This window comes from Nyctereutes procyonoides, unplaced genomic scaffold, assembly GCF_905146905.1.
Source record: "Nyctereutes procyonoides isolate TBG_1078 unplaced genomic scaffold, NYPRO_anot_genome, whole genome shotgun sequence".
Taxonomy (NCBI): Eukaryota; Metazoa; Chordata; class Mammalia; order Carnivora; family Canidae; genus Nyctereutes; species Nyctereutes procyonoides.
Window position 1 is genome coordinate 65,341,343 of NW_026575140.1, and position 17,545 is coordinate 65,358,887.

At 35.6% G+C, this 17,545-nt stretch overlaps 1 protein-coding gene across 3 annotated transcripts in view; it reads left to right on the plus strand.

Annotated features, from left to right (window-relative positions):
• The window catches only part of ATM (ATM serine/threonine kinase), a 120,376-nt gene that overhangs the window by 56,857 nt on the left and 45,974 nt on the right, over positions 1-17,545 (plus strand). For all 3 annotated transcript variants that reach the window (XM_055304703.1, XM_055304705.1, XM_055304704.1), the window contains exons 30-37: positions 221-420; positions 7,904-8,078; positions 8,626-8,790; positions 9,562-9,694; positions 11,400-11,495; positions 13,878-14,049; positions 15,176-15,317; positions 16,117-16,293. In XM_055304703.1, the coding sequence (XP_055160678.1) occupies positions 221-420; positions 7,904-8,078; positions 8,626-8,790; positions 9,562-9,694; positions 11,400-11,495; positions 13,878-14,049; positions 15,176-15,317; positions 16,117-16,293 (1,260 nt within the window). The remainder of the gene's footprint in view (positions 1-220; positions 421-7,903; positions 8,079-8,625; positions 8,791-9,561; positions 9,695-11,399; positions 11,496-13,877; positions 14,050-15,175; positions 15,318-16,116; positions 16,294-17,545) is intronic.

Genomic DNA, 17,545 nt, shown 5'->3' on the forward strand with positions numbered 1-17,545 from the left:
TAGGGAGTATATATTTTTTAAAATTACTGTTTGCTATCTGAAAACTAGATAAATTGACAACAGTTTCAGATACTGATTTTCTTAAATAAAATATTTGTCTTTGATATCAAACCAAAATAAAATTATATGTAACTTATTATTCTAAATATAAAATGAATTTATTATGATTGAGTATACATTATTAAATAAGCTATTTATGAAATGTGTCTTTATGTTCTAGGATTCCTATCAGAAAATTCTCCTAGCCATATGTGAGCAAGCCACTGAGACAAATAATGTTTATAAAAAGCACAGAATTCTTAAAATATATCACCTGTTTGTTACTTTATTACTGAAAGATATAAAAAGTGCCTTAGGAGGAGCCTGGGCCTTTGTTCTTCGAGATGTTATCTATACTTTGATTCATTATATCAACAAAAGGTATGTAATATATTTAGACTAAGATATAAGTTGTTTTTTCTATCATGTTGTCTTAATTGAAATTTCTGTGGTTTTAAGAGGAAGAAGCCAGAGTATTCTCCTAATTTTGCTTTTTAATCTGCCCACTATTTTTAATCTGCCCACTATTTTTAAAAATTGTATTACTATTTCTCTGACTCTAAAAATAAGGGCAGCCCGGGTGGCTCAGTGATTTAGCACCGCCTGCGCCCAAGGCGTGATCCTGGAGACCCGGGATCAGGTCCCACGTCGGGCTCCCTGCATGGAGCCTGCTTTTCCCTCTGCCTGTGTCTCTGCCTCTCTCACTCTGTGTCTCTCATGAATAAATATTTAATTTTTTTTTTTGTTTTTAATTTTTATTTATTTATGATAGTCACACAGAGAGAGAGAGAGAGAGGCAGAGATATAGGCAGAGGGAGAAGCAGGCTCCATGCACCGAGAGCCCGACGTGGGATTCGATCCCAGGTCTCCAGGATCGTGCCCTGGGCCAAAGGCAGGCGCTAAACCACTGCGCCACCCAGGGATCCCCTCTCATGAATAAATAAATAAAATCTTAAAAAAAAAAGTACTAAGGGTCTCCAACATTTTAAATGAATTTTAGATGGCTTGAAATATATAGGTCACTATAGCAGTTCTGCTCACCAGTTCCTGTGTGTGGGGAGATTGGTATTTCACACACACACATCCAGGGAATCTTCTAGACACCAGCTGGGTGTCCTACAATTCAACTCATATATAGTTGATTAGTGTCAGATCTCACATTTGAGGGCTCAGTCCTTTAAAACTGCCTGCCCCTCCTTCCTTTCAGATGCAGGTCACTAGCCCAGATTATCGCCTGTGCTCTAACCAGCCAGCTCTGCACTGCAGGTACTGGCGACCCTCTTCTTTTAGTTTGATTAATTTGCTGAAGCTGCTAGCAGAACTCAGGAAAGCTGTTTACTGACTAAACTACCTAAGTTTATTATAATCTAGCCGGATGGAAGAGATGGTATAGGACCATGTATAGGGAAAGGGGGTAGAGCTTCTCTGCCCTCTCCAGGGACACCATTTTCTCCACATATGCACTTGTTCACCACCAACTTGGAAGCTCCCAAAGCTGGTCCTTTTGGGTTTTTATTCGGGGGGGGGGGGGGACTCATTACAAGGACACGATTGATTAAATCACTGGCTGTTGGATGTTGATATAACCTCCATCGCCCCTCCTTTCCCCTCCCCAGAGATCAGAGGAGTGGGACTAATAATTCCAACCCTCTAATCACAAGATTGGTTCTCCAGGTACCCAGTCCTCATCCTCAGGTGACATAGGTGCTTTTAGAAGTTAGAGAGAGACAGTTTTATTGCCCTCATCACTGGTGTTCCTAGAGTTTTAGGAGCTTTGTGCCAGAAGCAGAGATGAAGACCAAATATATACTTATTATAAATTGCAGTATCATAGTTACTGTAGATTTTGGGTATATATTCAGTTTAAATATTTTTATTCCTTCCCATTGATTTTGATGATGTTTTTATTCTTATTAGTACATAACATTGCTTTCAAATGTGAGTTCTTCAAAGCACACAAAGAATATCTTTTTCCATTTTGTTTTGTCATGTTTTTCTTTTCGGCTTTTTCTTAGTATCCTATAATTTTTATTTTAATTTAATTAATGTATATATAGCCATTCAATCTTTCTTTTTCATTCATTGAGTTTTTTTTTTTAACTTTCTGTATTATGGTAAAATATATAACATAAAACTTGTTATTTTAACCATTTTAAGCATCCATTTCAGTGATACTATGTTCGCAGTGTTGTACAACCATCACCATTATCTGTTTCCAGAACTTTCTCATTACCTCAGACAGAACCACTATACACATTAAACAATACCTCTACATTTCTCCTTCTCTCCAGCTCCTAATAACCTGGAATCTGTTTCTTGTCTCTATGAATTTGCCTATTCTAGATATTTCATATAAGTGAGATCATAAAATATTTGTTGTTTTGTGTCTTACTTGTTTCACTTGGCATAACATCCTTAAGGTTCATCCAGCATACATGATAATGTATCAGAACTTCATTCTTATTTATGGCTGAATAATATCTCCATCATATGTGTATATATATACTGCAATTTATTTATTCATCTATTGATGAACACTTGTGTTTCCATCTTTGGCTATTGTGGATAATGCTGCAGTGAACATATGTTTATGGATGTGTGTTTGAGTTTTTTCAGTTCTTTGGGGTATATACCTAGGAGCAGCCTTGGTGGGTCCTGTGATCATTCTATGTTTGTTTGTTTGTTTGTTTGTTTATTTATTTATTTATTTATTTTTCATTCTATGTTTAACTCTGAGGAACTGCCAAACTGTTTTCTACAGCAGCTGCACCATTTCATATTCTTCCTGCAGTGCACAAAGTCCCAGTTTTCTCCACATCCTTACCTATACTTGTTATTTTCTGGTGTTTGTTTTGTTTATGTTTTAAATTTTTTTTGCTTTAATTTTTATTATAGCCATCCTAATGGATGTGAAGTGGTATCTCATTGTGGTTTTGTTTTTGCATTTCCCTAATGACTAATGATGTTGAACATCTTTTCTTATGCTTATTAACCATTTGTATATATTCTTTGGAAGCTGTAGGAATTCATTCTACATTCTTGATATTGAGCTCTTACTATATGATTTGCAAATACAGTCTGGATATTGAATCAGTATATAATATGATTTGTAAGTAGTTTATCCCATTCTGTAAATATTCTTTTCCCTTTCTTGATAATGTCTTTTGATGCACAAAATTTTTAATTTTGATTAAGTCTGATTTACCTGTTTTTTCTTCTGTTCCTCAGGCTTCTGGTGCTTTATGTAAGAATCCATTGTCAAATTCAAGCTCATGAAGATATGCCACTATGTTTTATTCTAAGAGTTTTATAGTTTTAGCTCTTCTATTTAGGTTGTTGATCCATTTAAGTTTTTACATATGGTATGAGGTAGAGGTTCAGCTTCATTCTTAGGCATGTAGAAATCTAGTTGTCCTAGTACCATTTGTTGAAGAGATTCTTCTTTCCCCATTAAATGGACTTGGCACCTGTGTCAAAAATCACTGGTCATTGATGTGTGGATTTATTTATGGATTCTCAATTCTGTTCCCTTGGTTTGCTCTTATGCCAGAGCCACACTGTTTGAGTACTGTAGCTTCAGAGTAAGTTTTGAAATATAAAAGTGGGTATCCTCCAGTTTTGTTCTTTTTCAAGACCAATTTAGTGCCTTTTGCAGTTCCCCTATGAATTTAATGACCAGCTTTTTCATTTATGCAAAAAAAGACTTGGAATTTTGAGTGAAATTGCATTGAATATATGATCATTTAGATAGTATTGATATCTTAACAGTTTGTCTTCCAATCCATGAACATGGGATATTTTTCCATTTGTTTGGATTTCTTTAATTTCTTTTATCCTTGCTTTACAGTTTTCAGTGTACAGGATTTTTATAGTTTTGGTTAAATGTATTCCCAGGTACTTAATTCTTCAGATGCTGTTGTATATGGAACTGCTTTCTTAGTTTCCATTTTAAATTGCTATTGCTGTTGTATAGAAATACAACTGATTTTCATGTATTGATCTTGTGACTTGCAACTTTGCTAAATTTATTTGTTACAACTAGTAGATTTCTTGTGGATTCTTTGGGAGTTTATATGTTACAGAATCATGTCATCTTTGAGTATAGTTTTACTTCTTTTTTCCTGACTTTGATGCCTTTTTGTTTTTGTCTAACTACTCTATCTAGAAGTTCAGTACAATGTTGAATAGCAGTGGTGAAAGTGGGCAACCTTATCTTGTTCCTGATCTTAGTGGGAAAGCTTCAATTCTTTCAACATTGATTATGTTGTTACCTGTGGGTTTTTCATAAATTACCTTTTTCCTTTTGTTTCCTTTTGTTTTGTTTTGTTTTGCTGGTTCTTATTATGTGGGTAGATTCCTATCTATTCAGTTTTTTCTGACTGTTTTTATTGTGAAAGGCAATTGAATTTTGTCAAATGCCTTTTCTGTGTGTATTGAAATGATCATGTATTTTCCTTCATTTTATTACATGATGTATTACATGGATTGATTTTCTTATATTGGCCCACTCTTGTGTTCCCAGGATAAATCCTACTTGCTCATGGGTATATGATACTTTTAATAAGCTCTTATATTCAGTTTGCTGGTACTTTCTTTTTTGTGTTTTGTTTTGTTTTGTTTTGCTGGTACTTTTCTGAGGAGTCTTAAATCTGTATTCCTAAGAGGCATTGAGTATTATAATTTTCCTGTGGTGTATTTATCTGACTTTGGTATTAGAAATTTTCTGGCCTCCTAGAAGGAATTAAGAAGTATTCCCTACTATTATTCTATTTCTTGGAAGAGTTTGAGATAGACTGCTGCTAATTCTTAAGTGTGTGTGTGGTAGTGTTTTGCTAGTCATCTTTTTTTTCCCCACCCCCAGTCTTCTTTTTTAATGTAGGCAGTTACTGCTACATATTTTCCTCTCAGCTCTGCCTTTGCTGCATTCCATAAATTTGGGTATTGTGTGCTTCTGTTTTCATGTGTCTCTAAGCTCTTTTAGCAAATTTAAGATGGTTGTTTAAAGTCTTTGTCTAGTAACTCCACTCTCTGAGCTTCCTCAGCGGCTGTTTTGGCCAGTATATTTTATTTCTTTAAATGGACCATCATCTCTTTATTTCCTGTTTCTTTGTATGTCTTGTGATTTTTTTGTTGAGAGATGGATTTTTTTAACATTAAAATTTTCTTTAATTAAAAATTTATTTTGTTATATCAGTTTCAGGCATATAATGTAATCATTCAGCAATTTTGTACATTACTCATCATAATAAGTGTCTTTTTAATCCACTTTATTTATGTTACCCACCCCCGGCACCCACCTCCCCTTTTGTAGGCACCAGTTTGTTTTCTGTAGTTAAGAGTCAGCCTTTTTGTCTGTCTCTTTTCTTTATTTTGTTTTGTTTCTTAAATTCCACATGAGTGAAATCATAGTATTTGTCTTTCACTTAGCATAATATCCTATAGGTTCATCTAAGTTTTTGCAAATGGCATGATCTCATCGTTTTTTATGGCTGAATAATATTCCACTGTATATATATTCCACTGAGTAATATTCCACTACATCTTATTTACATATTCATTCATTGATGAACATTTAGGGTGCTTCCATACCATGGCTACTCTAAAAAATGTGGCTATAAATATAGGGATGTATATATCTTTCTGAGTTAGTTTTTTTTATCTTCTTTGAATAAATGCCCAATAATGAAATTATTAGATCATATGGTAATTCTATTTTTAACTTCTTGAGGAACCTCCAGACTGTTTTCCACAGTGGCTGCACCAGTTTGCATTCCCACCAGCAGTGCACGAGGGTTCCTTTTTCTCCATATCCTCGCCAACACATGTTGTTTCTTGTCGTTTTGATACTAGCCATTCTGACAGGTGTGAGGTGGTATCTCATTGTGGTTTTGATTTGCATTTCCCTGAGCTAAGTGATGTTGGGCATCTTTTCATGTGTCTTTTGGGCATTTGTCTTCTTTGGAAACATGTCTATTCAAGTACTCTGCCCATTTCTTAATCAGATTATTTTTTAATTATTTGAGTTCTGTAAAATATATTTTGGATTTTAATCCTTATCAAATATGTCATTTGAAGATATTTTATAGCTTGCCTTATTTTGTTGATGATTTCCTCTGCTGTGTAAAAGCTTTTTGTTCTGATGTAGTCCCGTTTTTTTGTTTGTTTGGGGGTTTTTTTGCTTTTGTTTCCCTTGGCTGAGGCATATCTAGGAAAATGTTGGCCAATGTCAAAGAAATTACTGTGTGTATTTTCTTTTTCTTTTCTTTTCTTTTTTTTTTTTAAGATTTTATTTATTTATTCATGAAAGACACACACAGAGAGAGGCAGAGAAACAGGCAGAGGGAGAAGCAGGCTCCATGCAGGGAGTCTGATGTGGGACTCGATCCCCATCCTAGAACTCCAGGATCTCGCTCTGGGCTGAAGGCAGGCGCTAAACTGCTGAGCCACCCAGGGATCCCTACTGTGTGTATTTTCTTCTAGAAGTTCTGTGGTTTTAGGTTTCACATTAAGGTTTAATGCATTTTTAGTTTATTTTTGTATATGGTGTAAGAAAGTGGTTTAGTTTCATTCTTTGGCATGTAGCTGTCCAGTTTTCCCAACACCATTTGTTGAAGAGACTTTTTCCTGTTGTATATTCTTGCCCTCTTTGTCATAGATCAGTTGGTCATGTAATGGATTTATTTTTGGACTCTCTGTTTTGTTCTCAAAACTGGATATTTTACTGTCATAGTGTGGTAACTGGAAAATCAGATTTTCCCCTTCCCTTGGGTGTGACTTCTTTTTTTAATTGTTGAGGGTTGTAGTGGTCCCTTTGTTTCATGAGGACACTTAACTCTTTGTGCAGAGTATGCATTCCTTGTTGTGTGTGGCTACTGAAGACTGTTCCTTAACTTGCATTCAAGTAGTGTTTTGACGGAGACTTCTGTGAATGCCAGGAGTGAGTGAGTGAGTGAAAGACAGAATGAGAATCTTTGCTAATTTTTGCACACTGGCTCTGTGTTAGGATAGGATCTCTCTTCATCACTTAGGGAGGATTGCACTGACCCTGGGGATTAGCCCAAAGTGAAAGCTTATGTTTTTCTCAGGTGTTTTTTGAGCAAGCATCTTACCCCTGGGTATGTGTGTGGCTTTCTGAATTTCCCAGTTAGATGTGTGGTTTTGAATGCTCTAATTTCAGAAGGAAACTGTCTTTCTAGCTTTTCATCCTAGGCTGTAAGGCAGTCTGTTGCCTGTCTCAGCAGGAATCTTTTTGCCCTGTACAGCTGTGGGTAGTTGGTCAGTTTTACAATTTTCAAGCATTGCTCATGGCTTTTCCAGCCTCGGGGAGATGCATGTGAAACAAACGAGACCCGGCACCCTACAAGAGTTCTGTGGGCAGTGCCCAGACTGATTTATAACAGATGTATACAGTAATTTGCAAATATGATCTGCTATGCTCCTTCTAGAGCAGAGAGCCGAGATCCCACACTGAAAATAGGGAGTGTCATTTTTCATGGCAGCTACCAAGGGGGGAGGAAAGAGTGGGGCCAAGGCAAGTAAAACACCACAAAGCTTTCCTACAGTTTATAAGTTGCCATTTTTTTTTAATATTTTAGATTTGATTGCTGTAAACCTTTGACTCTTAGAGTTCTGACAGTTTTGCCTGTTTCTCAGTGTTTCTGTCAGGAGGGGAGATTGGAGCTGCCTACCTTGTCATTTTGCTGATGTCACTACTCTTTCTGGCTTTTAAACCATTAAGGAATTAGATACAAAAGTGACTTATAGGTCAGGGCACTTCAGAATTAGAGCTTATGAAGAAAAAAGACTTTTAAATAAGCTTGTACTGAAATAGTTTCTTAAACTTACTGTTTTTTCCCTGGATTAGGCCTTCTCGTTTCATGGATGTGTCGTTACGGAGCTTCTCCCTGTGTTGTGACCTGTTAAGCCGGGTTTGCCACACAGCAGTCACTTACTGTAAGGATGCTCTAGAAAATCATCTTCATGTCATCATCGGTACACTTATACCCCTAGTGAATGATCACATGGAAGTTCAGGACCAGGTACTGCCCCAAATCATCTTTGCAGAGATATTTGAAATAACATTGATAAAAGTGTTCTTGAAAGGCAGCTCCTTTCAAAGCTGAATGTTTTGTTTACTCAGTGTCATTAGGCATTTTAGTGAAAATATTCTCTGAAAAATGGTTGGGAAAACATTTGCAATGAATTAATCTTTGTAATAATGTAATTACAGAGTACCTAGTAATTTTGAACTAACAAATAACTTAATAGTTTCTTAGGTTGAAGTTTAGAGGTAATAAAAACCAGGACAGCCATTGACACCGCTGTAATGGTGAGGTCTTACGTACACAGAATGTTCCAGTAGTACTGGCATGTGTCTACCCCAGTGCCCATCCTGTAGCAGCACCTTATATGTTTGTTGAATCATTTGAAAGCACAGAAGTCATAGGTGGTACTATAGAAGTAATTAGATCCTTTTCTTGGAACTGGGTTAGTAAAGTTTTTATCATTTATTACAGTAGGTTTGGTTGCTTTACTTTAAAATATAATTAAACCATTTTTCTTTTTATTTTTTTAAATTATGTTTAGGTATTGGACTTGTTGAAATACTTAGTGATAGATAACAAGGATAATGAAAACCTCTATATGACAATTAAACTTTTAGATCCTTTTCCTGACCATGATGTCTTTAAGGATTTGCGCATTACTCAGCAGAAAATTAAATACAGTAATGGACCCTTTTCACTTTTGGAGGTAATAATTATTCTATCATCTGACTTTTTTGAAAACTTCCAATTCTCTAAAAATAAAAACTAAATATTTTCTTAAAATTGTGATTAAAAATAACATGAGATTTACCCTCAACAAATAAAAAAACTGAAACAATATATCCTCTTGTATTGCAGTAAAATGATAAATATCAAGGTTTCTTGGTTAAGATCTGAAATTAATGAAGAAATATGATCTAAAATATGCTTGATTTTCATACACATCAGATCCATTGATATCTCAAAATTACCATCTGATCCTTTAAGGGACAATTTAATGTTTGAATTAGAGATGACATTTGCCTTTTTAAAGAATTTTTCAACTTTTAATCTTACTTTTTAATCTCTATAAACTTGAAAATTCTGTTCAGATGTATTTTTTTGGTATAAATGTTATAATTTTATTATAAAAAATATTATGTCAGTATGACAATGTAGTTAAATTATACTACAATGTCGAACTAGAGTTACAGTCCTAAATAAGTAGAGATTTAAGCTTTTCCCTTGGAATATGCTATTCCAGTCTTAAAATCTTAAGTATGTTATCATGAGAGAATCTGTTGGAATTTTAAGTGGATAAAACATTGGCAGATTTGAAATGGAAGAAGTCATTTATTTCTACCTCAGGTGGTAATAATAGTGATATAAGTCAATGTCTATAAAAGGCACTTACTAATTTCTTTCTTTACGTTTTATTCCACAGACTTCATGCATGTCCAAAAAGCAGGTTACATTTTTAACTAATTTCCTCTTTTAGGAAATAAACCATTTTCTCTCGGTGAGTGTTTATGATGCACTCCCTTTGACAAGGCTTGAAGGCTTGAAGGATGTCTGCAGACAGCTCGCACAGCATAAGGACCAGATGGCAGACCTCATGAGAGCATCTCAGGGTACTGATGTTAATGACATGGGTTACTTGGACCTGTGTCTTTTCAAAAGTCTTTTCTAGATTCTTGATCTTTAATAGCCGTGAACTTAGTTTAGACTCTGGTCAGGTAGTTCAGACCTTATCGTTTCTCATCTAACCATAAATGAGATCGTAAATGGTCTCCTCATCTTGAATTACCCCCATTTTATCCATCCCCTACACCTCTACCACAGTGGTTTCTCTAAAGCCAGACACAATCGATGGTGTTACTCTACTGCTTGAAAAGTTTTAACCACTTCCTGCTGTCTGAAAGAAACCTTTGAATTCCTTAGAGCCAGGCAAACAGGTAATCTATCCCTGCCTGTTGCTCCAAGTTGTTTAAATAAAAGAAATGTATCCCACTCTAAGTGTCTTAGCCATGTATGTGCATATGTATAATTGCATATGTATATGTGTTTTTCTATATTAACACACATTTTTGTATATGTGTTTCTAGCCTTTTTTTTTTTTTTACTTAAAACATTTTTATGTTGATTTGAGTTCAGATTATTGTGGTACTGTACTTAGAGGAAACTTCTTCTTTCATTTCATTTTATTTTAATTCAATTTGCCAATATACAGTATAACACCCAGTGCTCATCTCATCATGTGCCCTCCTTAATGCCCATCACCCAGTTACCCCCCTTCCCCTTCTGTAACCCTTTATTTCCTAGAAAGGAAATTATTTCTACTTATGTATTTTTTTTAATTAATTAATTAATTTATTTATTTTTTATTTATGATAGTCACAGAGAGAGAGAGAGAGGGGCGCAGAGACATAGGCAGAGGGAGAAGCAGGCTCCATGCACTGGGAGCCCGACGTGGGATTCGATCCCGGGTCTCCAGGATCGCGCCCTGGGCCAAAGGCAGGCGCCAAACCGCTGCGCCACCCAGGGATCCCTCTACTTATGTTTTGATTTTCATCTTTTGACCATTAATTTCCTATTTCTGTTGTGGATTTTTTTTTCCCCAGTTGTTTTAAAAACTAATTTGGGTTTTGATCATATGAGTTCAGAGTTTGTAGTGCATTTGTTCTGAGGTGCACGCGCGTGTGTGTGCGCGTGTAAAAGATGAATACTTCTCTCTTCTCATGTGTTTGGGTAATTTATTGGTCCATACCTGTCTTATCTAATACAGCCACTAGCTGTTTTTAGCTATTTAAATTTCAGTGAATTAAAGTCTAATAAAATTTAAAATTTAGTATCTTCAATCGTGCTAGCACATGTCAGGTTCCCAGTACTAACTAGACTAGTGGCTATTGTTGGACACATTGTAGAATATTTTTCTCATTGCACAAAGTTCTATTGGACAATGCTGGTGTAGACTAGATGCTAGGGGTTAAAGACCAAAGTGAGCTTCTAAGGTCTCTTGTAGGTTAATGTTGAATGATTTTTGTGTTTCTAACTCTTAGTGATTTTGCTAAAGTATTAACTGGTTTGCACAACTTCTTAGGATATTACTCTTTCTCTGTCTGCCAAATACTGCTGATCACTTTTACATGGTTCTGTTTTATAAGGTAGTTCAAGTACACTCACTTTATGTTTTTGACCTGCTCATGATTTAAAACTTTGTTTTTTAGAAAAACTGAATGAAAATTTTCTAGTCAGATAATTTAATATAAAACATATTATAAAGAAATGCAATTTCTCCATCGTGGTTGAAACTAATTTTTTCAAAACTGTTCGTAGATAACCCGCAGGATGGCATAATGGTGAAGCTCATTGTCAGCTTGTTGCAGTTATGCAAGCTGGCAGTGAACCACACTGGTGAAAGAGAAGTATTAGGTAAGCTCTTTGGCTAAATGAATATGAGTTTTTGTGTTTCTTTGGTCATCTCTGTTTTCAAAATCAGTAAAAGTTTGTCATTTGGAATAATAGGGAAATGTGAAATGCTAGTTGAGTTATATTTCTGTTTATTTCAAGTGTCCCTAAGCAACCCTCCTTTCATATTTTCCTTCCTTAAACATTTGCATAAAGTGAGAAGTTAATGATTTATGTGTGTACATAACTGTTCAATAATTTATTTTTTTAAAGATTTTATTTATTTACTCATGAGAGACACAGAAAGAGAGGCAGAGATACAGGTAGAGGGAGGAGAAGCAGGCTCCATGCAAGGATTTTTGCAAGGATTCGATTTTGGGAATCCAGGATCATGCCTTGAGCCAAAGGCAGACACGCAACCACTGAGCCAACCAGGCGTCCCCCTAACTGTTCATTTAAAAATACTTTTATGAAAAAAATAAAAAATAAAAAAAGTAAAAATACTTTTATGTTTTTAAGAAAGTCAGAAATAAATATTTGTAGTGTTATGTTGCAAATAAATTGACTTGTACTATATTTTGTAAATATAACTGATGCTTCATCTTTTTTGTAGGACATAGTAAGCATGAGGACTTGGAGGGCTGGGTGAATTAAACTCAGATATTAAAGCCACATCCAAACCCTTTCCTGCCACCATTTGAGGGGTGTCCTAGTGTAAGATAAATGGGCACCATACGTCCTATTTAGAAGATGTGTTTAGGCTAAGTGATCACAGGATGGAAACACTGATTGAAGTCAGCTTGAGGTTGTTATGGCAGCATTGTTTCAAATAAGGAAAATTGGAGGAATAAGAGGTCTTTCACAGATTCTACTTTCTTTCAATGGAGTCTATCTTGTCTTTTCACTGGGAGCCTAGTATCTAGGGCATTTTTTAATTTATAAGTTATTGTAACTGAAATATACCTTACATACAGAAAAGGATACAGATAATAGTATCTAACTCGGAGGTTTTTCATAATCAGAAAGTACCTGTGCATCTAGCTAGCCCTGAGACTGAGAAACAGAGCCTTTACCAGACCCTGGAAGTTTCATTTGATCAAGGAACTCATATGTCTGTGTCCTGTCTGTGGTGGTGCTGTTTCCAGGGACAGACCTGATTTGCTCCAGGAGTCCTGAGTGGCTTTCCTGTATAACAGAAGATTTTAGTTTTGTTGTGCATCATTCTTAGTGGTGAAAAACTAAAAGCTTTCACTCCCAGGTCAGGAAGGAAACAGGGTTGCCCACTTTTCCCAGTGGTGGCCCAAGTTGTACAGGAGGTTCTAGCCAGAGGAGTGGAACAAGAAGAAAAGAAGAAGCATCCAGATTGGAAAGGAAGAAGTAGAACTGTTTCTCTCCACAGATGACACAATCCCATATCTAGAAAATCCCAGAGACCCTACAAGAAATTGTAATAAAGCTAACAAATGACCTTAGCACAACTGCAGGATATAGGATCCATATGGAAAATTTAGTTGTGTTTCTGTACACCAGCAGTGAACATGTAAAAAGAAAGTTTTATTCCATTTACAGTTCTGTTTATAATAGCATCCAAAGGAATCCAGTACTTGGAGATAAATTTAATCAAGGAAGTGAAAGACTTGCACACTGTGTTAGAAGCATGTCAGCAAGTACATGCCACACTCAAGGCAGGAGGAGCTAGGGCTGCACCTTTTGAAAGGATAGCTGTCAGAAAATGTGTGTGTTGTAGTAAATCCCCTCACGGCTGGGAAAGAGCGTGAGGGAGTTCTCAGGCACGCAGGAGCTGCTGTCATCTTCTGTGTGCTGATAACATAGGTGGAAGAGAATGTGTGTGTCAGTTTTCACTGAACTGAGTGTTTAAGATTTGTGTACTTTGTATATATAATACCTCAAAAATGTTTTAACAGTTTTACCATCTGTTGATACTTTCGTATAGTAGCTGTGTTTAGACTTTCATCCTTACTGTCTACATTCTGTTACTAATTTCTCTCCCCTGGATAGGATTTTATATGGGAAAATATCTTTGGCCCACTGATACAATATCCTTAATCTAGTCACAATCTTTGAGAAACCACTTAAATCAGGATGCCTGGGTTGCTCAGTGGTTTTAGCGCCTGCCTTCGGCCCAGGGCGTGATCCTGGAGTCCTGGGATCAAGTCCCACATCGGGTTCCCTGCATGGAGCCTGCTTTTCCCTCTGCCTGTGTCTCTGCCTCTCTCTCTCTCTCTCTCTCTCTCTCTCTCTGTCTGTCATGAATAAATAAGTAAAATCTTAAAAAAAAGCACTTAAATTTTGAAGGATGACAAAACATATTTTTGAAAATAGAAAATTTGTTTAATGGGAGATCTTTTAGCTACAACTGTACTGAAAAGGAATTTCTAAATATAGAGGCTGTTGGAAGCTGCCTGGGAGAAGTGGGTCCTGTAGATTTCTCTACGATAGCCCTACAGCATAGCAGAGATATATCTTCTATCAAGGCCTCTGAGTTATTTGAAGATAAAGAACTTCAGTGGACCTTCATCACATTGACCTACCTGAATAACACACTGGTAGAAGATTGGTGAGTATTTAATAACACTGAATATCTGATGACACCTACTTCGTCTGACATTTAAGGAGATTGATACTTTACATAAATAACATGTCCTGAAACTAAAGCATTCTCCTTTAAGTGGCCATACTTTTCTTTTAATCTCTGAAGCCCTACTATGTGCCAGGCACTGGATTCACTGATGAGCATATCAGACAGGACCCATGTTAAATTCTAATGAGAGTAGACTAGACACACAATAAGTAATATTCAGGAAGTTCTATACAGAACATTAAAATAGAATTGCAAAAGAGGATGTTTTTTGGGCACTTGTCGAAATCAAAGGCACTACTCTCTCATTGAAAGTATTTCTATCCTCTTAAAATAAGTCCTAGAGAAGCAGCTTCTTAACTCCAAAAATCTTAAGCCAATCAGACAGGGTTTTTCTTTTGCCCATTGATTTTCTTTATGCTGAACAAAATTGCAGCAGATTCTGTCCTGATTTCTGCTTGGTGGCTATGAGATTACATTTGCTTTCTGTGCCCCCCACTCCTGCAGTGATTACTAACTCAGGTTTACTGAAGGAATAGTAAAAATTTTTTGATAATTTTGGCTTTGATGCTATGGAATTTTTATTTATAGATGTAGAATTTTCTAATGTAAAAAACTGCCTGACATAGTTGACCTTTACAGTTTGCGGTTGAATGACACAAGTTTGAACTGTTTCGGTCCACTTATATGTGGATTTTATACACACACACACACACACACACACACACACACACACACACACATAAACACACACAATATGGTACCGTAAATGTATTTTCTCTCCCTTGTGATATTCTTCAGAACATTTTCTTTTCTGTACCTTATTTTGTTGTAAAAATACAATGTATAACACATATATAAATATATGTTAATTGACTATGTTATCTATATGTCTTCTTGTCGACAGCAGGCTATTAGTGGTAAAGTTTTGGGGGAGTCATGATTTATATGCAGATTTTGACTGTGTGGGGATCAGTGCTCCTAAGTTCAAGGTTCAACTATAATATAAATTTAAAATTTTAGATTTAAATTTTTTATTGGAGGTTACTTCACATTCATCAATAGTTGAAATACTTTATAGGCATCTGAATTATATATTTTTCAGTGTCAAAGTACGATCAGCTGCTGTTACCTGTTTGAAGAGCATTTTAGCCACAAAGACTGGACATAGTTTCTGGGAGATTTATAAGACGACGACTGACCCCATGCTGATCTATCTACAGCCTTTTAGAACATCGAGAAAAAAGGTATCTCAAATAATAAATGTTTATTGAATACCCACTATATCTGGAAATTTCTGTTTGTTGTGGGAGTAGAAAGCTTTTACATCAATCCTATGAAATCCATTGATGTTAGGTGTGGTTTGTAGGTTTTGTGCAACAAGCAAGTGTATATGTCTATAGAAAGTTAAAGTATCACAGTCCTTTAGTGAGATATAAGATGACCTCTAGGTTTCTCTCTTTTTCCACATTAATATCCTATAGCATTTGAGTGAGAGTATTCTGAAGGATATTTAGGAACTCTGCTTTTCTTTTAGTCTAAACATTTCTCTTTCATATTTTCTTTTTATAAAGCAAGTAGGAGATAAACAGAATTTTCACCAAATTCAGGACATAAACCCATCATTGTAATAGTCTTTTAAATATATCATAAATATAATTTTGGTCTTAGTGAAGTTACTGGTAATAAAAATTATTAATAAGATCAGTAATACAATCTGTAAAACACTGTAATTGTAACATTTTGAAATTAGTTCTCTGTGGTAGACTTGAGCTGGTTTTGTCCATGAGACCAGTGAGGCAGAGTTTGTGTTGCAATGAGCTAAGAGTGGACTCGTGTGTAGACCAGTAATTTTTTAATCATACCACATGGCCTTCCATATAAACATAGATGTATTTTATGTTACTCATTGCCTCCAGATTCATTTTTAACTATATTTAGTTTGGCTTGGAAACAGATTTTATACCTAGATATTTGTTCTGTATAGGAAAGATAAAATGTATTTCTAATTTCCTTACTTACATGTTTTGACTATTTTCTTTCCAGTTTTTAGAAGTACCCAGACTGGATAACGAAAGTCCTTTAGAAAGCCTGGATGATACAAGCCTGTGGATTCCCCAAAGTGAAAATCATGACATTTGGATTAAAAGGCTGACTTGTGCTTTTTTGGATAGTGGAGGCACGAAAAGTGAAATTCTTCAATTATTAAAGCCAATGTGTGAAGTAAGAAGATTAATTAGTCTGCCTTACTCCCTTTCTATCTGTACTTTTTATATTTGACCCTTCTCTTAATAGTCTTTGGTTGTCCCATTCCCTTTGGCTTCCATGCACATCTTTGTGCTTGTCTTTCTAAAAAGAGTGCTATGGTAGGGCACATCTTCAGGAAACGTCACCTGTGCTTGGCTATTGGGAGTCCATCAAATGGGGCCCAATGAGACCTCTGTTTAGTTAGAACTTTGTGCAGTCGGTTTCAGCTGTGGGGTAACTGCATACTGGATGAGCTCTAAAGGGTGCCTTGAATAATTTGTTACTAATGATTGTAAATTAACTTATTTTAACCAAAAGTCTGCTCTCTTTTTCTAAGCTTAATTTTTAAAAAAGTCATTGTCATTTACTTTCCCTCATATACTTTATTAAATAAGAAAAAAGAGATAGCAGTTAACATTACTTTTTTATTTTTATCTATTATTTATTTATTTGTTTTAAAGATTTACTTAATAGAGAGTGTGTGAGCAAGCGAACAGTTTATTTCTCTTCCTCCACAGGAAGGGCAGACATTTAACTGAATGTGCCTCCCAGACACCCCTGCTTTTTAATTTTTGAAGGTACAATACAGTTTATTTCAGTAGAGGTAAAGGTCTGTACCAAATCAAACACAGAATTGGTATACTTTTATCAAGTATGCCATCCAAAACAGTATAATATAAAAATGCTCTAAGACTTTAATGCTAACCTAGTTTATATAGTACCATCAAACACGATTTAATGACAGTGTGAAAACAAAGTATCTGACTAGTTAATTAAAAGTAACTGATAATGTGGATAGAACTAGAGGGTATGATACTAAGTGAAATAATACTGTCAGAGAGACAAATACCATATGATTAAATTCATATGTGGAATTCAAGAAACAAAATAGGGAATGTAGGGGAAGGGGGATAGAAAAGAGAGAGGAAAATAAACCACAAGAGGCTCTTAATGGAGAACAGACTGAAGATTGATAGAGAGAGTTGGGTATGGGATGGGCATTGAGGACACTTGTGATGAACACCGAGTGTTGTCTGTAAGTGAGGAATCACTGAAGTCTCCTGAAACCAATTTTACCATATATGTTAGCTAACTAGAGTTTAAGTAAAAGCTTGAAATAAAAAAATTTAGAGAAAGTATTTTGATAAAGTGCCCTGATTGAAAGCAGTTTATAAAGCAGTCCTTGCTTCTACAGAAATGTTAGCAGTGAATAAATTATCACACTGTC